The sequence below is a fragment of the Panthera leo genome, chromosome A3, assembly GCF_018350215.1.
Source record: "Panthera leo isolate Ple1 chromosome A3, P.leo_Ple1_pat1.1, whole genome shotgun sequence".
Lineage (NCBI taxonomy): Eukaryota > Metazoa > Chordata > Mammalia > Carnivora > Felidae > Panthera > Panthera leo.
Window position 1 is genome coordinate 124,412,815 of NC_056681.1, and position 23,019 is coordinate 124,435,833.

The 23,019-nt window shown below is 40.5% G+C and overlaps 1 protein-coding gene across 1 annotated transcript; it reads left to right on the forward strand.

Moving 5' to 3' along the window:
* Positions 1 to 89: 89 nt before the first annotated feature.
* LAPTM4A (lysosomal protein transmembrane 4 alpha) lies at positions 90 to 18,632 on the forward strand. Its single transcript, XM_042933607.1, has 7 exons — positions 90 to 704; positions 8,929 to 9,049; positions 12,949 to 13,025; positions 13,126 to 13,248; positions 16,287 to 16,382; positions 16,909 to 17,007; positions 17,993 to 18,632. Exons 1-7 carry the CDS (start codon positions 594 to 596, stop codon positions 18,065 to 18,067), a joined length of 702 nt encoding a protein of 233 aa, XP_042789541.1. The 5' UTR covers positions 90 to 593; the 3' UTR covers positions 18,068 to 18,632.
* The last annotated feature ends 4,387 nt before the right edge of the window (positions 18,633 to 23,019 follow it).

Consider the following 23,019-nt stretch of genomic DNA (forward strand, 5'->3'; position numbering starts at 1 on the left):
CAGCCAAATAATCAAGCTGCGCGCAAAGGTCACGTGAGCAGCCTCGGTCCCGTGACGCCTCCGAAGCCGTTCGTGGCGGAGACACAGGAAAGTCCTTCGTGCCCGCTTTCTCCCACCAACCCATCTTGTCTCTGCTTCTCCCCATGAAATGCTTCTTTTATTGTCGCTCTCGTCTCGGGTATGGTAAACCACCAACCACTCCCAAGCTATTCTAGGCCTACGAGCCAGTCCCGGCCCTCTAGTAAGAGGCGGGGATTTATTAGCGCTAAGGCGAGTCGCACTTCTGATTGGGCGTGACGTCTTGTCAATCTCCATGTTTGTCCAATCAGGGGCCGAGTCCACCCAGCTTTCCGCTCTTCCATTGGCCTGTGTGCGGGGAAGGTGGAGGAAGAGGGGTAAACCGAGGTCGCGCGAGAGCGGCGCTCGGCACTTAGTGCGCAGGTGCGAAGGAGCTGGCTGGGGCCCGGGCCAGGGGCGGGCTTGAAGACGCGTCGTTTGGATTTGGAGACTGTGGCAAAGCTATCTGGCTTCGACCTCTGGGCGAAAAGCGTTTGTCAGGGGCCCATCCCAGAACGAAGCCTGAGAGATTCCCGATGGTGTCCATGACTTTCAAGCGGAGCCGCAGTGACCGGTTCTACAGCACCCGTTGCTGCGGCTGTTGCCATGTCCGCACCGGGACGATCATCCTGGGGACCTGGTATATGGTAAGGGCGGGCGGGGTGGGAGGATTGGGGCCCTGCGGGAATGCGCATGAGCGGGAAGTGGGGAGCCGGGTCTGAAATGTAGGGAGTGTTCACTGGGAGGGGGTGGGACTGAAAGGGGGGGTGTTGGGTGGGGCGAGAAGGCATAGGGGAGACTCTTCTTAGGGTGTTGTAACTTTGAGAGAGGAGACTGTGGCCTTGAATCAGAGTGGGGTGGGTAGGAATGGGGAGATTGTTCCTTGGCACGAATTACAGGAGAAAGTCGGGGTGGGGAGAAGCGGAGGCGTTGTGGGCTGGGGGTGGGGAGGATGGAGAGTAGGGATGGTGGGTGGGAGGGATAATGATACTAGGATTTGGTAAGGAGTTCTGGAAAGTACCCGGTTTAGGCCCTTTTTGTACTTCCGTGATCAGAAAGAACCCTCTTGCACGTACACTCCCTGGAATTTTGTTCCCTACAAAACAATTAAGAGTGGATCCTGAGAAACGTAGCCCAGTTTCGACATTGTCTTACCGGAAAGGAAAACGAAAGATCCAGCTATAACTCAGTTGCCTGTGGTTCTTGGACCTTATTTTGTTATAATATGTGTGTGTGTGATGTAGGCAGAAAGGTCTCTGTTGTGAATCTGGAGGTTCTCTTAGAGGCAATACCTTTTGCCAGGATTTACACTCGATCTGATTTTTCCTGATTCAACTACCCCTTGCCCATTAGACGCTTTTTATTTCAAACCCATTCCGGTTTTTGAGACCTTTATTGAGAGCCTCCTTTATTCTGGCCACATATGGTAGCATTTCCTGGATCCCAAGATCTATGTAAGTCTGTATCATAACCAAGTTGACAGTGTTATTGATTGGTGGTTCACCAGTAATACTTTTGTGATTTCTTAACCACCATCTCCAGTATTCCTACACTTTGAAGGTAATTATGACCCTGTTGGGATAGCTTTAGGCTATAATGACTTCACTGAAGCTTTGACAAACTTTTCATATTGTTGACTTGATTGGCGGTTCTTACTAATGACTGTGATTTGTTGTTGTTTGAGGGTTTTTTTGTTGGTTTGGTTTGGTATGGAGGATTGTGGTATTAGTGATACTGTATTTTTTCAGTTAACTTCTGTGAACTGTAAGAAAAAAAAAAACTTCACACATTCTTTTTTGCCTTTCTGTGTTATCATAGCTTCTCTACCCAGTGCCTTGAAATCATTAGTATTTGGACAAACACCAGATGACAATAATCTTAGGTAGATACTGTTTCATGGCCCACCTCCAGGGGACTACTGGACCCTCGTATTATTCCTGACTGCCCTGTTTTTTGTTTGTTTTTTTACAGTTTTGCTTTATTGATGTACATTTAAAAAAACAAAACTTCAATGTGTAGGCTTATTTGCTAGTTTCTAGGTTTGTTTTAATGTTTCCTATACTTCATATTCAGAAATCTCATCTTTCTGGCATAAAATTATATCAAATTTCCCCTCAGAAACACTGTTTTATATTTTAACTGATTTGTAATATTGGACATTAATCACCTAATGGACGGTAATAGCACTGTATTCCTAACTTCCTTTTATTTATTCTCCATTTTGCCAGGGGTCTGGGTCTTCCATTTCTTTTGTTCTTAGCTCTGCCTTCCATTCCCCTAAATGAATCATACAAGGGTCCTCAAGCCTCTTACTCTACCCTGTCTCCCTTGTCCCTAGAAGATAACCCTCCCTCCTGCTAAACTGAGGTGTGTCCACCAGCTGGGACTCTTCCTGAAAACCTAATCGTCCTGTTTCTTCTCAGATCCTTCCCTCCATTCACAGAACAAAGGATTTCTAACTCCTCCTCAAGAAGGAAATAACCACCATCCCAATTTCAACCATCTGAATGTAATTGGCGGTATTTCTTTCCAGTCTTTTCTAGGCAGATTTTTTTTTTAATGCTATGGGATCAGCTCATAAAAGTGAAAGGAATTGCAGGGGAAAATATGAGTTACAAACAGCAAACCAAAAATGCAGGGAGTAAAACATTAGTAAGGGTATTTACTCTCCCAAAATAGGGAGTGAGGAGTTTAAATTTACTCCCCACTGGAGGCACTTGATGTGAAAACAGTTTACATCTCCTTATTTTCCATGCTTTAGTTTTCACAATTTTAGAAGGATGCCATAGCTGTTTTTCATTGCATGGGCTTTTAGGTTAATAGAACATTATAAGCTTCTAAAATCAATTAATCTGTCTTAAAATAAGGGATTTATTGGTCATCTGCAATGTAGAAGGCTTTGGTAGACACAGAAAAAGAATAAATCACAGGGACCATATGCCATTGTCTATTCTGTTTCTATTATCTGCCACACAGAGGCACTCAAATGTTCTGTCTTGAAAATTGTATCTGCACTTATTTTATGGTATTACAGAGATTTTTGGAGCACATACACAAAAATGAGACTTAACAGTACAGTGACAAAGGAGAGGGGAAGGTGATCGGTAACATCACATTTTAATTGGATAAAGGACTGGACAAAGGACATTGGTTTTGTTGGTGACTTTCAAAAGTGTAGCTTCAGTACCATGGCAGTATTAAAAAACACAATTTCTGTCTAGTTGGGAAGGTGTGTAACCTTTTAGAAAACAAGACCACCCAGGTAAAGTATAGGGTAATATCTCTAAACAAAAAGGACTTGTCCAAACAGTGCATTTTGTTGCTAGAAGCTTCTTTACTAAAATAGAAGTAATATGGGATTGAGTGAGGTAGAATGTCCCTTCCTCCTCCAGTACCTTGTCAGGACACTCCCTTCCTAAGTTTCAGGTGGGAGAATATCTATGATGATGGCCTCTGTGCTGTTTGGAATTTGGGGGTGGGGGGTGCAGTTCTCTCCCTCCTGCTGGGCCTAGAGGCTGTATCAGTAAATGTATCGGATACTGTGTCATTGCTTTCCGGCAACTGGTCTGGTGTTCAGGCCATTCCAACACAGTGTACTAAAGTATTAATTCTGTGGTGTTAAATAGGACATAGAGAAGTCAGAGACAGTTCTGTGTACCAGAGGTACCAGCCCTGAAGTGTTAGCTTTTGGCATTTTAGATTTGAAAGAAGCATGGGTGGCTTAATCCCTGGTCAAGTAATACAAAGTTTCAGAATGAGCTCTAGTTTAAATTCTGGCATTCCTAAAATTGTTTTCTCTGTTATTTATTGAAGAATCTGAAGCCAGATGATTTCAAACCAATTTGTTACATGGAAGTTCAAATGTTCATTGAGTAATTGAAAATAGTCTTAATGAGTAGGTGTCCTCCTTCATGGTTGATGGTGTGTTACAAGAATACATTTTGAGGGGCCACCTGGGTGGCTCAGTTGGTTAAGCGGCCGACTTCGGCTCAGGTCATGATCTCGCAGTTTGTGAGTTCGAGCCGCCCTGCGTCGGGCTCTGTGCTGACGGCTCAGACCCTGGAGCCTGCTTCGGATTCTGTGTCTCCCCCTCTCTCTGCCCCTCCCCTGCTCATGCTCTGTGTCTGTCCGTCTCTCAATAATAAATAAACGTTAAATAAAAAGAATACATTTTGAGCATTTGTAATAATTTTGTTTTGGGAAGATTTAATATATTGCTAATTTTTCATGAATGTCTCAGCCATAAATAATCTAAAGCTAGGTGACTGGGAGAGAGGTGAAGACAGGTGTCCTCAAACTGTATTCTTTTCCAACCCTCACCCCTGACTCCTTTAAATAAGAGTATAACCTATTTATATTTTGAAGTTAATATCTTTCCTCAAACACACTTTTTTTGTGCCTCAGTACTTTGACATGTGCTTTTTTTTTTTTCTCCCCCCAAGTCACATTTTAAAAACAACATATTAAGGAAAATTTCAAATCTAAAGAATAATGAGATAGTATTAACATCTCCCATTTACTCATCACCCAGCTTCCACTGTTAATAGCATTTAGCCAGTTCCATTTCATTTTTTAATGGTTAGCCCAGATGTTTTCTTGGTGGAGCTTTTCTTATTTCTCAGCCAGAGGGATCTGGTTTCCTCACTGTGTATCTGGAAAAGTTTCTTTATACTATTTGTATGTACTTATTAACTACTGCTTATTACATGATTACTAATGATTATCTTTTCATTTTTCTCCCCCACAAGATGTTCTTGAGGGAGAAAGATGATAGGTCTTTCTCTATAAAAGGTGTATAGTAGCTAGCTTGTTAATTAGAACATTTGAAGTATTCATTAGACATTTGTTAAATTAATTGCCTCCTCTTAAATATAGTAGGAATAACTCATTTGTACTGCACATTTGTAACTATCAGTAAACAACAGGAGGCTTATATATATGTGAAACATGTAACAGAATTTTTGGAGGTTGGCCATTTTGATCTTTATCTGCTGGCAGTGCTTTGCTGACTGGCTCCCAGTGGAGACTCTCTCTGCCTGTGAGACCCTTATCAGGATGCCCTGAAGCACACACTTTGTTTTATAGTCTCAGCAGATACTGGGTCGTGGCAGAATGTGCTTTGCAGACCTAAAGAATAACGATTTAAAACAAAAACCAGCTCCCAAAGAATCATCTGGGATGGGTGTGGCAGCAAGAGGAGAAAGCAAAGAGGAATTCCTCTTCTGAGGCCCAGTGCTTCCGTGGGCCTGGGCCTGGGCCTGGTAGCCTGGTAACCGTATCTCTGTAACAAGTAAAATCCAACACATCTGGCTTTTGTTATTCTTTGTTTACTTATACAAGGTGTGCAGAAGGCTTGCAAAAACCATGTAAACCACATAATTTAACCCAATAAATGTACAGGACTGCTTCTACATTGAATGGTATGTTTGTAGCTCGTGCTGTTAACATGTTTGCTGTCTTCTGTACCTCCATATTATGAGGTTTAGAAATTAATCATTACTTAAATTACATTTTTGGTTTTTTTTCCTGAATATAGTAAAAGGAAAAAATTGGGAATAAATATTAAGAAATTGTACATACTTGCTGTTATTCAGAGAAATTTTATATCAAATTTTATATATTTTTTTAAAAATGCTACATGGAATTTAGTAGAAGTATCGAGGAACTGTAATTAAAAGTAAATAGCACAGGGCCTAAATATGAGCACACGGTGGGTGCTCAGTGGTAAGTCTTTTAAGATCACAAGGATGGATTTTCCAGGTTAATATTTAAAATGAAAGTTGAGATTTTAATGAAATATACTGACATAATGGAATATAATTTTTTTTTAAATTTTTTTAATGTTTATTTTATTTTTGAGAGAGAGAGCATGAGCAAGCAAGGGAGGGGCAGGGAGAGAGGGAGACACAGAATCTGAAGCAGGCTCCGAGCTCTGAGCTGTCAGCACAGAGCCTGATGCAGGGCTCGAACCCACGAACCGCGAGATCATGACCTGAGCCAAAGTCAGATGCCCAACTGACTGAGCCACCCAGGCGCCCCTAGAATATATTAACTCGGTGAAGATTTGAAGAACTGTGAGCTTTTAAAGAAGTAGCACTACAATTTATTTTATTTATCCTTTCTTGGTCCTTTTGATTAGATCTTTGACTTTTGTTTAATACTCAGGGCTGTGACAGTGAAATGAGATTTGAAGTGTCACTACAAGTCTGTGGCTGATCTATGAGAAGAAAAATAGATTTTTAAAAAGTTGTTTTGTAAGTTTTTCTGTTAGCACGAGAGGGGGAGGGCCATACAGAGGGGGAGAGCGAATCCCAAGCATGCTCCACAGCTGCCAGCACAGAGCCCAACACAGTGCTGCATCCCACGACCGTGAGATCATGACCTGAGCTGAAACCGAGAGTTGGACACTCAACTGACTGAACCACTCAGGTGCTCCAGAAAAATACATTTTTATAAGTCCTACATGCAGTAAAAATATTTAAGAAGGGAAAATTAAACTCCTAAATATTTTGGTTGTGTCATTTCCTTCATCTAGTAATTGAGTTTGCATAGTTTTTCCTGACATGAGACTGTTTTTCTGTACTATGCAGAGCTACTCTTTTTTTTAAGTTTATTTATTTTGAAAGAGAGAGCTCACGGGGGAGGGGCAGAGACAGAAGTATAGAGAGAATCCCAAGCAGGCACCTTGCTGTCTGCATGGAGCTGGATATGGGACTCAAACTCATGCATGAACTGTGAGATCTTGACCTGAGCCAAAAGCAAGAGTCAGATGCTTAACTGACTGAGCCGCCCAGGTGTCCCTGTGCAGAGCTATTTAACTATGACTGTATAGTGTTTAGCAAAGAATAATTTGCTGGATTGATTTCAAACTGATTTCTATAAGGCTTCAGTAGATACATCTGATTGTTCAATAATTAATTCACCTAGTTGTATTAGCTCCTACTCCTATACCACACACTAGCCAAAACCCATTGCAGTAAAAATGCCCCCCCCCCCCCCAGAGAAAATCAGTTTTCAACTGGGGAGCCACCTTGCAAATATGATTGTCCTATGTAAGACCTTTCAAGAGTTGAAGGATAAAGTACCTTGCTTTTGAGCAATGCAAGGGAAAAGGTATGTTACTGAACATATTTATTTGGACAGTAAAGTATAAACATAGCCTTAGATAATAGCGTCTTCTGGAAAGGCCTCAAAACAGGAGTTGCTTAGGAATTGGTATAAGTAATCCTGTGGTGCTAAGAAGCTGGTTGTCTTAAATGGAACCAGGTTTGTGTCCTAGCTCTAACCTTTGTCCTCTGTAACACAAGTTATTTCGCGTGCTGAAACTTAGTTTCCTCATCTGCAAATTGGCTTTAGTAATATTTACTTCAGCAGGTGGTTGGGAGGAATAAGTGAAATAATATACTGTATGTGAATATGCCTAGTATACAGTATATTCTCAATAAATGTCAGTTGATTCTGAATTTGGTATTGTTTAGATCCCCTAACCTTTTTGAATGGTTAAAATTGGTTTGCATGTCATAGAGAATGTGCAGTGCCTCCAGCTGATAAAATCATTTATCATTCATGGTGGATAGGAGAGAGCTATGTAATAGAGTTTGTTTAAAGTACAGATCAAGGCTCTAACATATCTTAAAAGCATCAAATGTTCAGATTTTTACAAAGGGAGGAGGATAGGTTTCTGTGCACTTTAGATAGGGAAGCCTAACTCCAAGCCTAGGTGGTTTTCTCTATTGAATCATTAACAGGACTGTTTTTGAGCACTTCAAGAAGCGGTGCCTCCTGGCATACTGCAGGGATTCTTTAACCACTGGGGGCATAAATAATTACCGCTTCAAATGGAGTTACAACCCTGGTAAACTAGAAAAACTCACCAGATACTGTGATGGAATTGCAGCAGGAAATTTGACAAAGTCTCAAGATGTTTCTCTGAACGAGATAAAGAATTTTGTTCAAAGATTGCTGATTAATGGGAAGAGGACGCCTCCTGTGCTTGGCCCGGTTCTCTTTTCTAGTGACTGAGGTGGAGATACTGATTACATGCTGATCATATTTTTAAATGCTGGAAGCTAAAAAACAAGATAGTAAATCTGTGGGGTGTCCGCCAGAAAATCTTGACAGGCAAGAATATAAGATGAAATTCCATTGCAAATGTATCAAGCCCTTATACTAACTGTACAGATTAGAATCCAACTAACTGTACAGGTTCAGGTGGTAGCTTAGCAGGATCAAGTGTGAAAAAGAATGAAGGGTTTTAGGGAGTTGCTCTCATGTAACATTCCAAAAATTTATGAAGCCAGTGTGGATTGGGCTGCATTAATTGAAATTTGTTAGCTTAGGCTCTAGCGGCTGAGATCCTGCTGTGCTCTGACCAAGCTGATCTTAACCTCATTCTAATGGTATGTCCAACAAACTGGAGCATGTGTATAGAGGAGAGCAGAGAGGAGGTGGTGAGGTAAGCCTGCTGGATCACTATGTTCTTAACTGATGGGACTACATAAGTAATGTTGGATGAACTGTGGCTTCTTCAAACTCAGAAATTCTGAGATCGGTGTATGAATAAACATGTGATTCTGAACAGGAACAATTTGTAATGATTCCTTTTAATCATTTTGCCATTTTGTTGATATTAACGCAAATTCAGGGAATACATCTTTTCTCTGAAACAATTAAGTTTATACTTTAGGAAATAATTATTTTTCAACTGTTTTTCTATGGTATTGCATACTGTTTTATCTACAGGTTAATCTGTTATTTTCTGTCTTTGTTACTGCAAGTAAAACAGTTTAAATATGGAAAGACATCCAAAGATTGTGAAGACTGTTTCCTGATTAATAATATAACAGATACCAAACATCTTATCTTTCACAGGTGGTAAACCTATTGATGGCAATTTTGCTGACTGTGGAAGTAACTCATCCAAACTCAATGCCAGCTGTCAACATTCAGTATGAAGTCATTGGCAATTACTATTCATCTGAGAGAATGGCTGGTATGTTTTTAGGTGAAAATATATCTCCTTTAATCACACACACAGACACACACATACACACACTCTATTCAGAGAATTGATTAAATTATATTTAAGTTATTTTACTTGCTGAGGCATAAAAGTGTTTTTGTGGGTTTTTCAAATTATTCAGTGAGAATTATAATTGAGCACTTTTTCCCAGAAAATGCTATGGACTACTAGATTTTTGAGAAATATACATTGTATACCTTTGATTCCTATCTGGTGCTGTGGAGATGATAAGAAATTACAAAAAGACTTGTGAGTCTCTGAAGGTCCGCTAGCAAGTGTAGTAGAGGATGGGAGCAAATAGGCTTACGGGAACATGTGAAATATGAATTATTGGAATATTTGGTGATATCTTTTGCTCAGGGTCACAGTTCTAAATATATATCTATCATTTAGATGAAGAAAGACACTGTTGGAGTTAGAAATAGAAGACATTCGTGTAAATTACCTTTTTAAACCTGTTTACTCTCCAGTAACATTTTCATTATTTATCTTTCTCTAAAACACAGGAGCAGAGGTGCCTGGGTGGCTTAGTTGGTTAAGTGTCAGACTTCGGCTCTGGTCATGATCTTGCAGTTTGTGGGTTCGAGCCCCATGTGGGGCTCTGTGCTGACAGCTCAGAGCCTGGAGCCTGCTTCGGATTCTGTGTCTCCCTCTCTCTCTCTCTCTGCCCTTCCCTGCTCTCACTCTGTCTCTCTCCTCTCAAAAATAAATAAACATTAATGGGGCACTTGGGTGTCTCAGTTGGTTAAGCGGCCGACTTGGGCTCAGGTCATGATCTCATGGTTCATGAGTTTGAGCCCCGCGTTGGGTTCTGTGCTGACAGCTCAGAACCTTGAGCCTGCTTCAGATTCTATGTCTCCCTCTCTCTCTGCCCCTCTCGTGCTCTGTCTCTCAAAACTGAATAAATGTTAAAAAAATTTTTTTTAATAAATAAGCATTAAAATTTAAAATACAGGTTCAGAAATATTTTAGTTAAGATTGTATATTATGAATAGAAATTTAATGTTCGAACAGAAAATTATGCCTCAAACTTTGCAGTATGAACAGCTTTTTTGCGTGTTGATTTTTTTAAATTTCACTTCAGAAAAATGTTCTGAGTTCTCATATGTAAGTTGTATTTATAATATTATAGGATTTAAGTTACCATATTTTTAGTTTTATTAGCTTTTATTATAAGTTCTTGAGCTTCATTAAATTTATGGTCTTCCCATAAGCTTATGAAGTTGTTTTTTAAAAAAATTTGGTTGTGGGGGCACCTAGTTGGCTCAGTTGTTAGGGCACGTGACTCTTGATCTCAGGGTTGTCGTTCAAGCTCCATGTTGGGTGTGGAGCCTACTTAAAAATAAATAAATAAAAATTGGTTGTTAATTTAAATAATTCACTGTCTACAGGGCCAGCTGCCTTTTCTAGGATTCAAGTAGAGTTTTGTGGGCATCTGTTGACATTACACTATGAAATCACTAACAGTTTTTTACACTGTGCTTTAAAAAATTTTTTTTTAAGTTTATTTATTTTGAGAGAGAGTGTGAGTGTGTGGGGGGGGGGGTGCAGAAAGAGCAGGGGAGAGAGAGTCCTAAGCAGGCTCCACACTGCCAGCACAGAGCCTGACACGGGGCTCAAACTCATGAAACTGCAAGATCATGACCTGAGCCGAGACAAAAAGTTGGATGCTTAACCGACTGAGCTACCCAGGCTCCCCTTTAAGTGCTTTGTAAAAATGTGTCTACTAAAAAAAATAAATAAATAAAAATGTGTCTACTGAGTGTCCATTCAGATCTTTATAATCCTTTAATTATGTTGTCAAGTGTGGTAAAAGAAATACCAAGAGCATATTAGAAACCTCCCTTCTGGAGTTTGTTTTTTCTTAAGTAGTCTGTTTCTCTATTTAAAATAAAAACCAAAATACAACGATGAATAAAACTTTAGTTTTTAATGCCTGTTTCTGGTATTTTAGGCTGTAAAATTATATAAAACCTGCTAATGTTGGGATTTTTCAGCATGCAGTGTCAGCTTGTGTTTCTCTTTAAATCAAGGTGTAGAAAAAGATTTATGGCTGTTGACATTCTTATGCTGTGGCTGGAGCTGCAGGGATGAAGCCACAGGTTTTACTGCATGCTGCATGGCTGCCGTGGCCACCGTAGTGGGAATCAGATACGGAGTTAGCATACTTTTGTTGATTCTAGTTCTGCCAGAACCTTTATTGAGAGAACATAAAAATGTGTAGTTCTTGGTCATACAGTAGTTTGTGTCTCTTAACGGAAGTGGAACGTTGACCCTCCCACAGGCACAGTGTTAAAATGGCAAGTTAATTTCTGATCATTGGCCTGCGGCTGATTGTAAATAATGAGGTTTGCAGTTAGTCAGCTAAACAGAATATGACCCTCAATATATATGAAATGCTTCTGCAACATATACAAGCTGCTTTTCAAATAGGAATTTAACCTTAATTTTATTCACTTTGGTAACGGGTGAACACTTGGGGCCCCCTGGAGGAGGTTCTTGAATGTGGTGGTGGATGGAAACCTGAGGTTCATATCTGTGCGTTTAGCCCTCATATTTTGTTTGCTTTATTGAGTCACAAATATTGGAGTGTCTCGTTCTAGGTATTGTGTATGTATTTTTCACCTATTATTCCATTTCTCCCCTTTTTTGCTACAGGGTATCTAAAGGATATCCTATATCCTCTAGAAAAATCTAAAGACGGCCCTTAACTTAGCACCAAATACTGATGATGTTTATACTTCCAAGTGACAAGATGATACATGATATCATGTGTGACCTCCAGCAGTTATTCTAATCATCCATCATCATTAGTGCCTTTCTGGTTCTTAATATCTATCCAGAGTCAAAGAATTAACTTTAGATCTGCTAAAAAAAACTCTCAAGTGTGGCTTAGTATTGTTGAGATTACTCAGGTGTTTTGTGAGGTAATTAATGAATTTGGATAACCTTGAGGAAGGAGACAACCTGAGACAGGTGAAGAACAAAGAAGAAAATGGGCTTGTTAAAGCAGTGGAGAAATGAAGGGCAAGGAGTGGGGAGCAGGGAGTTCCCATGTTGGCGTAAGAGAGAGGAGGTTAATGGGGAACCTTGAATCTCTATACTTTCTCTTGAGGCCAGAGAGGGCAGCTGTAGTGCTCTGAGTTTATGTGTCTTTTAAACAGATACCAGCCTTTCCCTCCTGTTGAACCCTGCTCATTTCACAAGACCCAACGTGTGTCAAATCTTCCATATTTTTTCCCTGATTCCCCAAGGACAGCTAATCCAATGTAGCGCTTGCCACATTGGATTATCATTATCTGCATGCCTTCAGACTCTTAGGCTCTGGGCAGAGACCTGTCTCCCTAGCAGAGTGACTGGTTGATGATAAGAGTCAATGAGTTGTAGCAATTTAATAAACAAAAACAAAGGGGTGAATTCCTCAAAACTTCATTACTTAATGCTGAGATGGATTTTTTTTTTTTTTTTTTAACTCTCTTGGCTTTAGGTTTTTTTCGGGGGCATTCTGGAAAATACTCATTTTTTTTAAGCTAGCTTTAACACGTAATTTTGTTGGGGTGCCTGAGTGGTTCAGTTGGTTGAGCCTCTGACTCTTGACTTTGGCTCAGGTCATGATCTCATGGTTTCGTGAGTTCCAGCCCCACATCAGACTCTGTGCTGATAGTGAGAAGCCTGCTTGGGAATCTGTCTCCCTCTCTCTCTCTGCCCCTCTCCCCCTTGCTCTCTATGTCTCTTCTCTCTCTCAAAATAAATAAAAATAAACTTTAAAAGAAACCCCCAAAAAACAAAAAACATTTTGTCATGAAGAGTTTTGGGGTTTTTTTGTTGCATAAGTAGCTTAATTAGATTTTTTTTTGTTGTTTTCTTAGATAATGCCTGTGTTCTTTTTGCTGTCTCTGTTCTTATGTTTATCATCAGTTCAATGCTGGTCTATGGAGCAATTTCTGTAAGTACCCTATATTTTTGACTTTGAGTTTGACCTTTACTGAGTGGCACTTAACATTTCATATTTGTGTTGTGATGTTGTGGTTATTTTTTTTCTTCAGTATCAAGTGGGTTGGCTGATTCCCTTCTTCTGCTACCGGCTTTTTGACTTCGTTCTCAGTTGCCTGGTTGCTATCAGTTCTCTCACTTACTTGCCAAGAATCAAAGAGTATCTGGATCAATTAGTAAGTGTGTATACTAATTAAACTTTTTCTCTTCATTTTAAGTACAGTATTTAAATCAAAACTTTGAGTCAGCTTTCAGTGCTATTTTTATTTTAATCTACCCTGTTTATTTTTAAAAGTGTTTCAAAATAATTATTGTTCCTCTTAACTACCTTGTTAAAGCCAGTAATATACATAGGATATTTTCTTATATACCTAGGGTATTTTCTTACCGTACCATTTGGATATTCTAGTATTAAAAATCTCTAAATATGGGGCACCTGGGTGGCTCATTCAGTTGAGCTTCTGACTCTTGATTTTGGCTCAGGTTGTGGTCTCATGGTTCATGAGATCAAGCCTTACATTGGGCTCTGTGCTGATAGTGGGGCCTGCTTGGGATTGTCTCTCTGCTCCTCCACCCCTCCCCCAAAATAAATAAATATTTTTTTGAAAAGCCTCTAAAGGTGGGTATCATAGAACTTAAGGAGTAGTTCAACTTTTGTTTTGAGTATACCGGTACTGTAATCACTTGGCTATACAGGCTTCCCCTTCTATCCAAAAGCACATTCCTTTAAAATCTTCCGTAAGCTGAAATGTTGTAAATGTTTGTTCCCAGACCCCAAAAATAATCTTAGTCTTTTCTGACACCCAAGGGCACATCTTGCTAACAGATGCCCAAAATAAATAGAGGTAAAGCACAAAGGCTCACACACCCAGTTCAGAGCTGTGCAGGCTGGATGCTGAGCTGCTGAATGTAGTTCCCAGGGGAGGAGCTTGGTAAGGCCCCTCCCGCTGCTTGGGGTGTGCTCGGCCTCTACAACAGCTTGCTGCAATGCAAACACTGGATGCCATTTTTGCTTTTCCCCTTTTTAATTTGCCGGCATCAATAGCAAATATTTGAGTGCTTACTGTATCCTTCCCTCTATTCAAGGCAAATTATTGGTGAATGGTGTAGATACAAACATAAACATAACTTCCTCTCTCTCTCGAGGAGCAGACGTGAATTGGGGGAGTTAAGACATGAAGATGTTATCTGTGTTAATGAACTATAACTGTTACACAGCATTCAGTGAGGAGCTTAGATTAGTGCCCTGTGATGGAGGGGTAGGGAATCCTCTGGGTTGGAGTAAGGTCTGCAAGGAGGTGTGAAGTCCAGATAAATGGAAGTTCATTTCAAAAATGCTGTCGTTAGGAATTTTCTCCCGACTTGGCAGATATCCTGCCTATTGTATCTTGTGTACCACCAAATTTATTCATTCAGAAAACATTTGGTGGTTGCTGCTTCTGTGCAAGGCATTCTGCTAGGTTCTTGGGATACATCAGTAGAACTCATTTGCTAGTAAAGGGATTGGAAAATTAATTGACAATTACTGCAGTAAAACTGTGAAGGAAAAGTATTGGCTGCGTGAGTGGATATCATACCGATGTCAGACGTGGGCTGGGAAGTGAGACTTGAACTGTGCTCAGGAGTCTAGTAGGAATTAAGATAGGGAAAGTACAGGAGCAAATGTCCCAGGTCAGAGACCCCTTGAGGCAGGAAGGAACATGGTATAGTCAGAAGACTAAAAGGGGACCATGGTGGCTGCCACATAGAGAAAGGGAGGGAAGCAGCTTGCTGCAATGCAAACACTGGATGCCATTTTTGCTTCTCCCCTTTTTCTCCCTAGCACGTGATGAGCTAGAGAGAAGGGGTTGGGGGCAGGGCCTGGTGTTCTGGTTGGCCGTGGTCAGAAACTTCCTCATTCTAGATCTCTTGTCATGTCATGTCCTGTCTGGCTGAAAGATTTCAAGCTTTCTGAAAAAAATCTGTAGCGTTCCCCATGAGCTGGTCTCATTCAATTTTTGTCCTTTTATTTATAATAAAGGTTTAAAGAACAGTTTTGTCCCAAGGAGACAGCTGTGTTTGGAGTTGTTGTGTGTGGATGCTTTTTTCTTTTTCAGTCCTTTGGGATTTTTACATGCTGCTTATTTTTGAAAATTATTTGGGCCTTTGTATTTACATTTCTGTTAAAAACAGATATGTTTTTAAAAATTAAATGAGTTTTATAGGAAAACTTTAGGGTGAATTTTTTTTTTACTATTCCTTTTATAGACCCCAGTGGTTTCTCCATTCTGTCGTTATATTCACTTGGTCTCTCAGAGTGGCAATACTTTCTTTTTTGGCCAGCTTATAAATCCTAAATTATTCCTTTGTAGTACCCTTCTCCTGGAACCTAGCTTAATGAGTAAATAAAGTTGAACCCTTCACAATGGAACATAGTAAGTCTGCAGTAAGCCACAGAATCTTACCTGCCTTTATAACCAGGGGCATGCCTTCTTTTTGCCCCTTTCTGATGAGCATTGAGACTGACAGTTGGCTCTTAGAAAAATTAATTTCCCCACGTAGGACTAAATGACCCTTGAAACTTAGGTAAGCCTTAGCACTTTGTAACTTAGCAACTCAGGGACAAGTCTGCAGTCGCATACAGGAGATCATCTTTTTCCAAAGGCCAGAAAAATGTAAAACAGGGAAGAGGAAAGATGAGCTCAGCTCATACAGCAGAATTCAAATGCATTTTAGGTGTTCAGTAGCATGCATTCATGATGATGAGGCTTAAAGGTACAGTGAGTTCAATTCTGTTTACTAGTTTTTATTAGAATATCAGTTCTGACTTTGGTGCCTTTCTGTTTGTATTTTTAAGATGCTCTCTAGACTGTCACAACGTGCAGCTGCCATAGCTGAATTATGAGTGAATGTGTATGTGTTTGGTTAATAAACTTAATGGTTTTGAGCAGTTTTAGGTTAACAGCAAAATCGAATAGAAAGCGCGCCCTTCCCTCCCTCACTGTCCACATCCCAGACCGTAGTGGTGCATTTGTTACAATTGATGGACCTACACTGACACATCGTTATCACCGAGAGTTCCTAGTTTACACTGGGTTCACTTCTTACATTCTGCAGATTTGGAAAAGTGTGTAATGATGTGTATTCATCACTGTGCTATCCTAGAGGGTAATGTCCCTGCCCTAAATATCTTCTTTCCTCTGCCTGTTCACCTCTCCACCCCCTTTTTTTATAGCCTGATTTTCCCTACAAAGATGACCTCTTGGCATTGGACTCCAGCTGCCTCCTCTTCATTGTTCTTGTGTTCTTTGCCTTATTCATCATTTTTAAGGTGAGTTGCTGACTAAATATTTGGGCTTTGACACTGTTCATCTAAACCTTTTTGTTGTCTTTTCTCCTCATAGTTCCAACAGTTAAGTGATAGTGTTTATTCGGACATAGTAGTAAAGATAACACCTAGGTGATGTCCTTCTCATTTCCAGAGAGTGATTGGAAATACCAGGATCCTTCCTAAGTGTAAAGAACATCATTATGTTTTTAGAAGTAGCTCATGATTTAATTGAAAATCTGTTCACATTCCAAAGGTTCAGAGACAGAATTTCCTTGGCAGCACAATGGTTATCAGACCTGAATTGAAACCCCAGTTCTGGTTTCTCTGTAAAATGATATTAATAAAACTTGGGATATTTAAGTGGGGGCAAGTAGGCAGAGGGCCTGGCTTCTGCTAGGTCCAAATGGATGTCCATTCCCTTTTCCAGGGAGAAAGTACACGGAAAAGCATTAGCAGTCACCTTAATTTTAGAGCAGGTAGTCTGCTGAGTTTCTGGCATGTATAAATTTTGTTTGCGTTCTTTTAGGCATATCTAATCAACTGTGTTTGGAACTGCTATAAATACATCAACAACAGGAACATGCCGGAGATTGCTGTGTACCCTGCCTTCGAAGCACCTCCACAGGTGAACGATCTTTTAATACATTAAATCTTCAGTAGTTGTTATTGATCATTCTTAATGAGCCTAGGTCTTGACTGCCTCTTCAATGCCATGTATGTGGTTTAGGACACAAATAGCTTAAATCCACAAGATGTAACATTTCCCAGTTGGAAACCTGGCTACATGGGTGAGAGACACCCTGCACTGCTCATTCAATTTGACTGTTAGGTTGGACTCGTAGGTAGTCTTGAAAAGGGTTGCATTTTGCAGAGGAGATCAGACAGGAAACAGCCGTGTGAGCCATGCCAGGCTTGTGGCTTCTGGAACCTCTAAGGATGGGATACTGTCATTTACAGCTTGTGTTGCTTTTAAAAAACACCCACACGATCAAAACGGGGAGCTGAATTTTCTGTGGGGAGATGAATGCAATGGGTTCCAGGAGTCTGTGGGGAGGCCTCCTTCCTGGGACCCTTTAGTTGCTGCTGTATTATCTTTCCAGGTTTTCAACATGTGGAATACATGTGGCCCATGTAGGGCCCGCCTCTCACACTTGAGTCACTTAGGTTGGAATGCCACTCTTACATAGATGTGCCCTTTACCCTAGAAGAAATGATACAAAAGTACCTGGCCCTTGAATTACAGATTCTGATGAAATTCAGGATCCAGCATCTTAATGGAGGCTTCCTTTAGCATGGGTCAGTGGTGCCCTTAACTTGGATTTGCAGCCCCTGAGGCACTGGTTCTGTCAGTCACACTGTAGGGAAGAGGGGAGAACGGTGCGACCTACTTCCTGTCAAGATGCCCTGGTGGCCTCCGGTCAGTTCAGAAGCAAAACTCCATCTTCCCTTCCTTTGCCCCTCCCTCTTTAGCAGTCTTGGATCACCTCAGTTACGCTCAGGAACTTTTTAGCTAATAGTTTCTTCAGCTAAACTCGGAAAGCATTTGAATTATTCCAGACAGGAATTTTTCAAGGTGATTTAAGTCTGATACAATTTTTTTCTCTCTTCAGTATGTTTTGCCAACCTATGAAATGGCAGTGAAGATGCCTGAGAAAGAGCCACCGCCTCCTTACATACCTGCCTGAAGAAGTTCTGCCTTTGTCAATAAACCCTATACCAGCTTTTCGTCTTGTTTATTTTACAGAATGCTGCAATACGGGGCTCTTCAAACTTGTTTGATATAAAATACACTTTCCTTTGTTTCAGCATTTATTTTCAAACACTAACAAGCTTTTTTGACATCTATTCAAAGTCAGTTTTATTTTGTTTTTTTTTTTTTTATCGTTATGTCTATTACATTTTAATAGTGTTTTTGAAGACAATCTAGGTTAAGCAAGAGCAAAGTGCCATTGTTTGCCTTGAATGGGGGGAGGGATGGGGCTGTTCTCTACACATTTTCTTTTGTAACTTTGCACTTTCTTTATATAATAGTTTGCATTTTGGTTATTTGCTGCCCTGGATACTTTCAGGAAGAATGACTAAAATATTCAGGGTGAGTAAGTTGGGTATAAGATCTGAAGTTTTCGGCTATGAAAACAGGAAAAATCTATACCATTTTAACTTGACTGTGGAAGATGACGGTTGCACGTTTCTAATTTGTATGTGTTTCCATCTTTGTGATAAGATGCTTTAATAAATCTCTTAAATATTTACTGTTGTCATTTTTAAAAAAAAAGATTTGTTACCCTGTTTTGGTAGCTAGAACCTCACATTTTCCTTTACAATAAAGTCAAGACTATTGGGATCTTTTGGTACTTTGAGAACACAATGCTAGATTTCACTTGAAAGCATTTCTTTAGTTCAGTAACACAAATATTATTTAAAGTTAATATATTACTGGACTCACTGGCCAGGAATTAATATTATGGTTTGTTAGAAAAGTTATATGGTGAGGGTAGCAAGCTGTGGGGTTTTTTTTAATGTTAAGAATTTTTTTCATTTTGGTGTATTTTTGAGAGAAAGCGTGAGTGGAGGAAGGGCAGAGAGGGAGACACAGAATCCAAAGCAGGTTCCTGACTCTTGAGTTGTCAGCACAGAGTCAGACGCGCAGGCCTTGAACCCACCAACTGCGAGATCATGACCTGAGCCAAAGTCAGATGCTTAACCGACTGAGCCACCCAGGTGCCCTGCAAGCTGTTTTTTTTTTTGGTTTTTTTTGTTTTTAATTTTTTTTTTTTTAACGTTTATTTTTGAGACAGAGAGAGACCGAGCATGAACGGGGGAGGAGCAGAGAGAGAGGGAGACACAGAATCGGAAGCAGGCTCCAGGCTCTGAGCCATCAGCCCAGAGCCCGACGCGGGGCTCGAACTCACGGATGGCAAGATCGTGACCTGAGCTGAAGTCGGACGCTTAACCGACTGCGCCACCCAGGCGCCCCCCTGCAAGCTCTGTTTTTATGTAAAGATCATTTAGTAGTTCAGTAATGAGTTCATCAAGAATAATTCATAGGGGAGGGGGAGAAAAAGAATAATTCAAGGTAAGATGTGTCTGTTGACCTTCGGAGGGGAACCAAAGAGCACATAAACCACACGGCTTATAAACCACATGACTAAAAATTTTCTCCTGAAAATACACCACTCTGCATCTTGCTGAGAATGTAGCAGTAGTGACCATGTACACATACATCATATAGACCTAACAACCAAAAAACATACTTTACACGTTTTTTAAAGGGAGAACAATTGTTTGGTTGCAATCTCACTTATAAACACCCACCACCAAAATAAAGCGTAAACTAGGAAAGTACAGTTCGTGTACTGGGGTATGCCCAGTTTGGGGTATACTGGGGTATGCCCAGTTTGGGGTAGTAGAGGGTATTTTACTGATATCTTTATTGTTTTAGAAGATTTCCAAATCAAGGATAACTTCTCTGAGCTAGGCCTCACTTTGTTTCTGTATAAAAACTGAAATAGAGGGCCACCTGGGTGGCTCAGTTAAGCATCCGACTTCAACTCAGGTCGTGATCTTGCGTTTGTGAGTTCTAGCCCTGCACCAGGCTCCGTGCTGACAACTCAGAGCTGGAGCCTACTTTAGTTTCTGCGACTCCCTCTCTCTCTGCCCCTGCCCTGCTCACACTCTGTCTCTCTCTCTGTCTCTCAAAAAATAAATGTTAAAAAATAAATAAATAGAGGGGTGCTTGGGTGGCCCAGTTGGTTAAGCATCCAACTCCTGATTTTGGCTCAGGTCATGATCTCATGGTTCCTGGGATCAAGCTTCGTGTCAGGCTCTGTGACAGCATGGAGGCTGCTGGGGATTCTCTTTGCCTCTCCCCTAGCTTGTGTGCGCACTTGCCTGCGCGCGCTCTCTCTCTCTCTCTCAAACTTAAAAAAAAAATTGAACTTTTGCAAGAGAGCCATTGTTTCCTTAGTTGGTTTAATTCTGTTCTCTGTTGAAGGTCATGCTAAGGTGTATTTAGATATTAACCAAACTTAATAGCTATTTTTCAGTAGTGAGATTACATCAAAATGTGAACACATTAGGTCCCTGACTTGGTGGGGCCCATTTTAGGGGTGGGGGTGGTGTTTGCCTGCAATCCACAGCCAAGCTTTGTGGGCCCGACTGGGCATTGTTCCTCCTGGAGTGGAAATGGGCCATCATGACCTTTAATCACAACTTCATTTGAAGCAGCTTTATCTTGTGGAAAAGGACACTGGCCTTGGAGTTTATAGAGAACAGTAACAATGTGTTAATCCCAATCATTTCCCCTAAGGAAGGGGAAAAAAGATTGTTAAGGGGTCATGTTTCCAGTAAAGGGAAATCTGTTGTCCCAGAACAGTTAAATATCCTAGTGAATATATGCTAAAATTGTTTGCCTTAAAAGGTAATTTTTTTTTTTTTCTTCTGTCTGCTAGTTCTGGAGAAAAACAGTAGTAGTTTAGTATATTTGATTCTAAAATTCAGGTAGAGATAAATTTGAAGATAAACGTTTAAACATTTGGCCTTGTTTTTTTTTTCTAAATAGGAAGCAACTTTGCCTTAATTAAGTAGCTCATAAATGTCAGCATTCTGACTTATAAGTTTGGCACTCCCTCTGAAATTCCCACAAAAAAGTCTCTTGAGATCCTGATGCTGGCCTAAATCCCAAAGTCCTGTTATGCTTTTTAACTTCAGTTTTGGTTTTTATCATCCAACATTGTTGACTACCCAACCTCTTGGCTTTCACAACTTTTTGTGGGGGTTCACCTGTCTTCATCATCTGCAATTTGCTTCTATCGCTTTTCCACTTCCATCTGCTTCTGTCCACTCTGCTCTGGTTTTGGCCTTCTACACATTCTCAGCACTTACTGCTATGAATGTGGCTGTAGAAGCTCCATAAAGTTCCAAGTGTTTCTGAGGCCTATCAAACAAAATTCGGGTCCTGTGAGGCCCTTGTTCCCAAAACCGAGCTCACTGGAACATGTGTTTTCCTGGCATCATTAGCACGTTTTATGCAATGGAAAGAGCATGGTCTTAGGGATCATCTGCTGAGTTCAGTACCCAGTTCACACTCTGTGGCCTTGAGCAAATGTTTAATTCAACCGATAAATTTTGAGTGTATATTTTGTCCCAGGTACAAGAGACATAGAGATGGGCATAGTAGTAAAAATCCCCTGGTCTCCTTTGAGTGGGGAAAGGCAATTTAAAAGTACATAGTAAATTAGTGATAGAACTATGGGGTGGGTACAATTTTTGTGGATGTCATGAAAGGCCACACTTAGAATAATGTGATATGTGAATGAAACCTGAAGGAGGAACAACATCTTAGAGGGACCTGCAGGAGAACCCTTGGAGTGTTCAAGGAATAGCCAGCTTGAGTGAAGAGAGTAGAAAGGGAGCAGCACAGAGAGCAGTGGGCCGTGAGCTCAGGGAGGTTTTGGGTTGGCCGCTGTATGTAGTTCATCATGAAGACTTAGTAGGAGGGGAGCCTACTGGAGGGTTCCAAACAGATGAGAGTCCTAAAATGACTTGTGGTATAGCTTCTCTGAATCTTCTCTAGGAAAAGTCTCTGATGGCTCAGATTTGTAAATAATAAGTGATACAATTCATGTGCAGAATCTAGAGTGCCCGGCACATAAAAAAATCAGTAGTTCTTATAAAACAGGTTGGGTTACATACAGGAGTTGTTGAGAAATCAGATACTGGATTCAGACAGGCTTGGTTTTCAATTTCAGTTCTGCCACTGATACACCGTGAGTCTGGCCAAGTCACTTAGCCTCTGTGAGCTTGAGTAGCACCATATGACTTCATAAGAGAAGGCAGTGTGTACAGTTCTTAGCACAACAGCAGACTTACAGCAAGTCCTCAATACATCCATATATGTTGAAAAATTTTTAAATATTAGACGGTTTTAGTAAATTAGGTAGATTTTGTAAATTGGCCATTCTCTCTTCCAATCATTTGGCAAATGGGCTGCCAATGAATTAGCTTTGAAAAATGATTTGTTGGGAGGTTCGTTCAATCCCACAACCCTGGGATCATAACCTGAGCTGAAATGAGGAGTCAGACCCTCAACTGACTGAGCATTTCCATCTGGTATCATTTTTTCACACTGAGTGGAGCCTGCTTAAGATTCTCTCTCTCTAGGGAAAATGGGTGATGGGCATTGAGAAGGGCACTTGTTGCGATGAGCCCTGGGTGTTGTATGTAAGTAATGAATCACGGGAATCTACCCCCAAGACCAAGAGCACACTGTACTTACTGTATGTTAGTCAACTTGACAATAAATTATATATATATTAAAAAAAAAAAAAAGGATTCTCTCTCTCTCCTGCTCCATGCTCTGCGTAGAGACTTCTTGAGATTCTCTCTAAAACAACATTGAAAAGCATTATCTTTTTTAAAAGATAATTAACTGTTAACCAAAAATAAGTGTCACAGAGAGTCGACACAAGGAATCTAGTCAGCCACTTACGTGCAAGTGAGTTACTTAACCGTCATTCAGCTGGCAGGAGGGCCAGGGAATATAAATCAGGTTTCCTGATGCCTTGTCCAGATTTTGCGCTACCTAACTGAATGACAACAGACACAAAACTCCGTTCAAACAGACCGGAAACTCTTA

Excerpts from the sequence above, each read along its gene's own strand:
- LAPTM4A (XM_042933607.1), top strand. The coding sequence starts at position 594 with ATGGTGTCCATGACTTTCAAGCGGAGCCGCAGTGACCGGTTCTACAGC. Across the intron at positions 9,050-12,948 it reads TTCATCTGAGAGAATGGCTG|ATAATGCCTGTGTTCTTTTT; the intron begins GTATGTTTTTAG and ends TTGTTTTCTTAG. Across the intron at positions 13,249-16,286 it reads AAGAGTATCTGGATCAATTA|CCTGATTTTCCCTACAAAGA; the intron begins GTAAGTGTGTAT and ends CTTTTTTTATAG.